The sequence below is a fragment of the Aethalodelphis obliquidens genome, unplaced genomic scaffold, assembly GCF_003676395.1.
Source record: "Aethalodelphis obliquidens isolate GAN/ISIS:26980383/991018 unplaced genomic scaffold, ASM367639v1 scaffold8, whole genome shotgun sequence".
In the NCBI taxonomy this organism is placed as follows: Eukaryota; Metazoa; Chordata; class Mammalia; order Artiodactyla; family Delphinidae; genus Aethalodelphis; species Aethalodelphis obliquidens.
The window spans coordinates 13,265,082-13,272,144 of record NW_020837952.1 but is presented as its reverse complement, the minus strand read 5'-3'; the positions used below and the strand labels follow the sequence as shown (position 1 = coordinate 13,272,144).

General features: G+C 45.4%; 1 protein-coding gene across 2 annotated transcripts in view; it reads right to left on the bottom strand.

Moving 5' to 3' along the window:
- Window positions 1-271: 271 nt before the first annotated feature.
- The window catches only part of RASSF3 (Ras association domain family member 3), a 68,625-nt gene continuing 61,833 nt past the window's right edge, over window positions 272-7,063 (bottom strand). For both annotated transcript variants that reach the window (XM_027106913.1, XM_027106914.1), the window contains exons 4-5: window positions 6,012-6,121; window positions 272-2,965 (exon numbers count right to left, since the gene is read on the bottom strand). In XM_027106913.1, coding sequence (XP_026962714.1) covers window positions 2,816-2,965; window positions 6,012-6,121 — 260 coding nt within the window. In that variant the 3' untranslated portion in view covers window positions 272-2,815. The remainder of the gene's footprint in view (window positions 2,966-6,011; window positions 6,122-7,063) is intronic.

Sequence of the window (7,063 nt, the reverse complement as noted above, 5' to 3'; positions counted from 1 at the left end):
TGCTTTATAAACTTGTAAATATATGTATATTTCACAAAACAATTGTTTTAGGAATGTGTTGTATGGGCAGACACTCACCTCTGGTTATTCGCCCCAGAGGATAAGGCAAAGGAAAAAATGACATTTGGGAGAACAAATGTGCCCCATTCAAACCTAGTGAAAGTTGTCAATATTCCAGCCCGTGTCCCCAAGTATCTACAAAAGCAGCTCCTCCCCACCCCTGTGACCTTCTTTTACCTGGCGTATAACCATAAATAAAAACACACAAACATCAACTAACAACTTCAACTTTTAATAATGGAAACGATTTGCCATACCAGAAACAATTTTAGGGAAGAAAACTCTTCCCCATAAAAATAAGCTCATCAAAATTATAAATATTATAATTTTTTTTACTTCTGCGATTTAAAATGCTCCCCTGCAACACTACCGCTTCATTTAACCTCGTTCCTGTACCATCACATATTGAAGAGAAAACAGTATTACAGCAAAGCTTAGATAGTTTAATTTAACATAAGAGTTTGTACAATGATTTTTAAAAATCTTTGGCCTCAGTGGCCTCTTACACATTAAAAATGCTGCCGCAGTCACCAGTGTTTGGGAGAGACCGTCGGTCTTCAAGAACCATGAACCGACAGAATTTCAACACAGTCTAAGTTTTCCAAATTGCAACTTGTAGTGCACATGACAGTGAGCAAGGTCCTGGATAATACAGACGAGGATGCCTAATTTAGACAATCTACTTCAAGTAAAAAAAAAAAAAATTTTCACAGATACCCATCAGCTACTACTTTAAGGTTCTAACAGTGTCTTCATCTGAGAAACAAAGGCTTCACAAAATATGAACTTACTGGGATGGGTAATTAAAAGACCAGGTGGTCGATAACAGTATACTCACACCCAAGCCATCATCTGAATAGTAAAACCAGTATGAAAATCATGAAGGCGTTCCCTGAACAATGAAGGCAGAAGCGTTGGATGACAATGTCACTAAAACCTCACTGATGCGCTGAAAAGAACTTACATGCAAAATTAAACAAGATGTGCTATACATATTTTATAGCTATTTCTACTTTTTTTTTCTTTCCAACTTTCCTTAAAAATCTTAGGAAGATATGATTGTCTCAGTACGCGTGTGGCACAGCAGAAGCGACACTTAGATCTGCCTCCAGCAAGACAGGTGTTCTCTGCAGAGTCAGAAGAGCCACCAGGAAGAGAACAGAAATGCAATAAAAAAGGCACAGTTCACTTAAGAGGCAAAGAACTGAAGCACCTTGGAATTTCAAAAAGAATCCATTAGGTGTCACCGAAGTGTCAACAATTCCTTGGGAATTTATAAACAAACAATATCTAGACTAAAAATAGACTGGCACAGTACACCTTTCCTGTTGTTTTCAGATTAACTGCTGCGTGAAATGAGGTTATTAACCTGCTTTAAGGAAGGCTCTTATTGCACATGCATTTCTTTGGTTTGCAGGAACATGCACTTCTGTTAAAATGTTTCCATAAAGAACCCCCCCTCCTGTGTGGTTCGCTGTGGGTGGACACTGCCCGCTGCCTTACAGCCAGGTCACCCTTTGGAACTGAGGGTCTGACTGTCCTGGGTCTTTAATCCATACCCCTGTTCTACATTATGTAAGATCGCACTTCTATTGATAGGACAAAGGGAGAAGGGAAAGCAGGGAGGAGAGGGTAGGAGGAAGAAGGGAGGGAAAGACAAAAGGGAAACCGAGGGAGCGGAGGGAGTGACATTCACAAGTATACTGGGAGCGCCTCACCTGACAAATGCCCCGGATGCTAACAATCTGGGCGAGTGCCTCCTCCCCAAACTCCTTTTCCACTTTGAAAAGGACCTCGGGGGAAAACTGTCACTTCACAGGAGTCATAGCAGATGCTCACTGCCCCATCGGCCCAGAGAAGCTGCACCAATCAGACCTTCCACTCCGGGAAGGAAGGCAGAATGGGCGCTGGTCCACCGAGAGGGCGGCTCTGTCCCTGTTTGAAAGGTTTGCCTGCCTTCTCGGTCAGCTACACTTAGTCCCTCCTTCTGGTCCAGCTCCTACTTTCTTTGGTTCTGCTCCCACGTTTTACCCACTCATATTGTCAAGCAATATGACAAGGGATTTCACGTCTCTAAACTGAAAGCTTTTAACTCGTCTACAAGCAAATTCACCTTCTCCTCTACCATCCACTTGCCCAAAACACCTCCCATCAGGGCTCCCCACTTCCACCCCACCTTCTTCCAAACTTGCTCTTTACTTTCTTTGTCAGACTCCTCCAAAATCCTTCACCAATTCCTCAGAGTTCCTAGCTTCCTGTGCCCTTCAATTCATGTGGACCGTTGCCTGTGACATTTGAAAGAAAAAACAAACCGTAACAGGTAGTTTCAACTTGACAAGTATTCAGATAGATTCCTCGTTAAGCTTTTAAAAAATCATTTGCACAACCTTAAGCTTAACATCATCATCACATAATTAAAATAACTAAAACAAAATAAGAGAAAAGGGAAAAAAACCCCAGAGTCCATGCTTCAAAACACTCTAGAATGCTCCAGATGAGACTACAGGTTCACAGCTTGCCAAGAGGTAACACCGCAGTGCCTTAACAGAACAAGCTTGCAGAATCCCTTACAGAGGATGCCCAAGGTGCAGGATGCTGCTGCGTGACCGGTTTGGGGAACTAGATCTAGAGATTTTTAAAGGGGAAAGGCCCTAGCATCATGGGGCAAGAAAACCGCCCTCCGACAAGAGACACACTGGCTGCTGGTTTGCACGCAGGTCCCGCACTGTCCCCAAGGGGCAGGGAGCCCCACACTTTACCCGGGTTTCCAGGCCTCGCTGAGGGCTTCTTCCAGCTTGTGTCTGTAGGCCGCGTAGCGCTCCTTCAGGTTCTGTAGCTGCTCATCTTCTTCCTTATCCAAGATCCGCAAGAAATTCTGTAGCTCTGGCAGGCTGAAGGCTTCCCACTGTGAGAGAACACAAATATGAAAAAATGCCAGGTGTTTAATTCAGCATCAAGACTTAGGAATGCGGACGCCAGCGCAGGGAGGCGTGGCTGCCCTCCCCTCCCAACGCACACTGCCCAGCACTGCCCGGCCCTCTCGGGAGTCCTGGTGGACAAGAGCCAAGCCTCCCGACCAGATCTCCACGCCGTCCACTCCCTGCTTGGTTCACTCCCAACGCCCTCTGCTTCCCTCCTTCCAGCCTCCTCCAAAAGGGCTCTAAGACCAAAGTCCTCCTTTAGACACTCTGACCCCCAGAGGCATGAGAGATAACTCCACACTCCTTCCACCTTCCCTCTACGGGGAGCCCTCATTGTCACTGCCTTCCTTCCCAGCTCCCACGATCAATCTCACCACCTCCTAGGCAGCTCTCCCTAGTGCTGTCCACCACCATCTTCTCCTCCATCCCTGGGACAGCCTCCCAGCTCCACCAAACAGCCAGCCTGAATATGAATACTCTCTGTAAAATGCCAATCTAAGCATCACCCTCCCCTGCTTGGAATCATTCAATGGCTTCCCTTGGTTGTTTCTGCTGAGTCTGAAAGACCCTCCCCTCTCCAGCCACATCTCTCTCACTGTGCCCCTCACTCATTACCTGACATGGCTTTGCACATGCTCTCCCTTCCTCCACTTCGCCTGGCGAACTACTTCTCAACCTTCAAGTCCCAGCTTAAATGCCACTTTCTCTAGGAAGCCTGCCATGATTTCCTCCCCTTCTCTCCCAGCCAGGATTAAGTCTATTAGAGGCTCTCGCTGATCTCTGGTAGCCTTGACCACAACCTGATCACAAAAGATCTAAAAATTATTATAATTATTTGCTTAGTATCTCTCTCGCCTACACTGCAGCTATTGTACTTCTCACTATTTGGGCTTTGTCTTTGGCCCTTGAGTTTCTGCGTTCTCTTTCTCTAATAGCAGCTGGTACTTAGCAGGCACAAAATAAATGTTTGTCGGGTTTTTCTTTAAAATATTTTTAAATTTAAGCAGTGAGTATCAAGAAGGGTATATGGCTTCACCTGGGAGGGTTTTTTTTATTTTTCAACCTACACGTCCTCCCCACCCAAAAGGAGGCCCTGGGTCCTGGGCTGAGAATCACTGTCTGGGCCAGGAGCAATTTCTGATGGGGGATTCCCAGGGTTATGGGGTAGGGAAAAGACGAGATAACCAAATACAGGTGCAGAGAGGAGACAGAATAAAACCACCAAGTGGGCCAATGACAGAAGGCTCTCAGAGATTGAGTGTGAGCTAGTTGTTAAAGAAAATGAGAAGTGAAGCAGGAGAGCAAAACTTTCTACATTAGAATATTCTGTTAATTTAAAAATTAACATCTTATTTTTCACATAAATTCTTCAAAGTAAAGACATTATAAAATATCATCTCCCTCCCACTCCCTGACAGCTATGGAAAGTTTCTTCCCTCAAGTCAGTTAACCTTGAAAACCTGAGAATCAGAACACAATATAGAAGTCAGAACAGCAGTCCGGAGCATTAGAACACAATGTAAAGTGAATTTCAAAACTAAGCCAAGCGCCTCCCTGGTGGCGCAGTGGTTGAGAGTCCGCCTGCCGAATCAGGGGACGCGGGTTCGTGCCCCAGTCCGGGAAGATCCCACATGCCGCAGAGTAGCTAGGCCCGTGAGCCATGGCTGCTGAGCCTGTGCGTCCGGAGCCTGTGCTCCGCAACGGGACAGGCCACAGCAGTGAGAGGCCCGCGTACCGCAAAAAAAATAAAAATAAAAATAAGCCAACATAATTCCCTCCCAGACAATGTAGCTCCAACTGCACTAAACTATGTGCAACACTTAGAAACCAGCACCAAGAAAGATAAGACGCTGACAAGACTATGCTGATGCGTCTGGCTTGGGCTTGCAGAGCGAAGGCTGCCATGTGCCAAACTCAGAGGCCAAATTTTAGACTTCTGCACCCAGCTCTCTCCCCAAAATGAGAGTGGATTTTTAAAATTTCAAAACATGAGAATCGAAAGAAGCTTCCAAAATGTCCAAAATCATTGTCTTCCTAAAACTTCCTAGTTAAGTTCCAATTTACACTGACACATAAACATACTCTTTACTAAGCGTGTTTACATACATTCCTAATTTGCGACTCAAAACCAACTTTTCAAGTCTTTAATCCCACTTTACAGATTTTAAAACTGAGGACTGAAAAGATTAGAACATTTACCCAAGGTCGTGCTCCTAATCTAACAAGAGGAACGGTAGGAAGCAGAGTCTTGGTTTCCTAACTTTTAACCTAGAAACTCTATTCTCGCTGCATTACAAAATGTTCTACACGGACAATTCATGCCATTCAAGTCATGCCATTTCCGAGTCCAGACAAAAGGCTGAGACCCAGAGCTTGAGAGATCTCAAGTGACACCTGATCTAGAAGGACAGTCTGAAGTGCTCTTTCCTTCAACTGAGTTGACCTAAATACAATCCTCCCTGAAGAGAAAATGGCAAATGATGCATGTAGAAACATAATTTCTTAATCATCTGGGCAAAGAGGAAAGAAAGATTCTAGAAAGTTAAATGTCTTTTGTAGTAAAGAGATGGCGGTTCCTTTTACTTCCCTTTAGAGCGAAGGAGCCTGGGGGCTTTGGTTAGCAGCAAACATATGGAGAGTGTCGACTTTCAAAGCTCAGCTGGATTAGAGTAATTTGGAGGTAGAGGGGTGAAAATGACTCTCTGGGTGGAGATCAAGTTAAAAAAAAATTTATTTCCTCCCACCTCTGAAAATCACAGACCAACATAATGAGTGTTATAAAAGAATTATCTTGTAGGCTAACTTTGGGTTCATTTCTGACAACTCAAAAACACACAGGAAGGCACCCTCCCTCCACAGGACAACATCTCCTCCCATGACAGGCAGACAGACACACAGGCACACACGTTCCCTCTCCCCTCCGCCGCCCCCATCCCGTCCTCCTCTGCAATGGCAAAGTCACTAGAGCAGACCAATAAAACAAGGCCAGTTGGTCTGCAGAGTCCAAAGCAAGAAGGAACAATCACTTACCTCTCCAAATTCATGTTCACGGAGAACAAAACTGAGTGTGTCTGTCCTGGGCCCTGCTACCAAACGCAGAAAGAGTGGATGTTCCCGGTCTGAGAGCTTGCAGGCGTAGACTGGTGAGGAACAAGCGCCATGTCACAGACAGAGCACAACATCATTCCCCAGACCAGCACCCCTCACCACCCTGTGCCCAGACCAAGGCAACAGTGTTATTACCCTGGCTACCAAGGCACCATCCTCCTCATCTTGTTACCAATAAATAGCCCACAGTGGAATGAATTCTATACTATTTCCATTCTATCTGCATAATAGAAACTGTGCCTTGATTAAATAGGAAACCATTCTCAAGAATGAATTTAAATGAGTATCACTCCTCAAATGGGCTTATGATTAATTCTGCTCCTCCTTTTAGAAAGCAAAATAGGGCTTCCCTGGTGGCGCAGTGGTTGGGGGTCCGCCTGCCGATGCAGGGGACACGGGTTTGTGCCCCGGTCCGGGAAGATCCCACATGACGCGGAGCGGCTGGGCCCGTGAGCCATGGCCGCTGAGCCTGCGCTCCGCAACGGGAGAGGCCACAACAGTGAGAGGCCCGCGTACCACAAAAAAAAAAGCAAAATAAACTTAAAAAAAGGATCTGCACACCCCTTTAAAAACAATAAAAAAAAAATACCATCCCAAGAACATGAAATCAGAACTCTAGAAGCAAATCTCTCTACAGATTAATTTAGAATTAGCAGCCGCAAACAAACGAAGCAGTCCATCCAAACACAGGCTCTGGTGGCTTTAAGCCCAGCTACATGTATCTTGTGCTACACACACACACACACACACAGTACTGGCATTGCCTTGTAGGGCTGAAAGATTTGCCATGTGGGTAATATATCAGCAAGATGCTATCACTGTCAGATTATGCAGCTAAAGTCCAGGTGGGCAGGCAAAGAAGCTGGCAGGACAAAATACCATCAATTGACCTGTATTATTTCAGTACTTCCGGATACAACTGCATTGTAGGTGCTGATTTCCCTGTAGATGTAAACTTCCCCCCACTGCTGAGC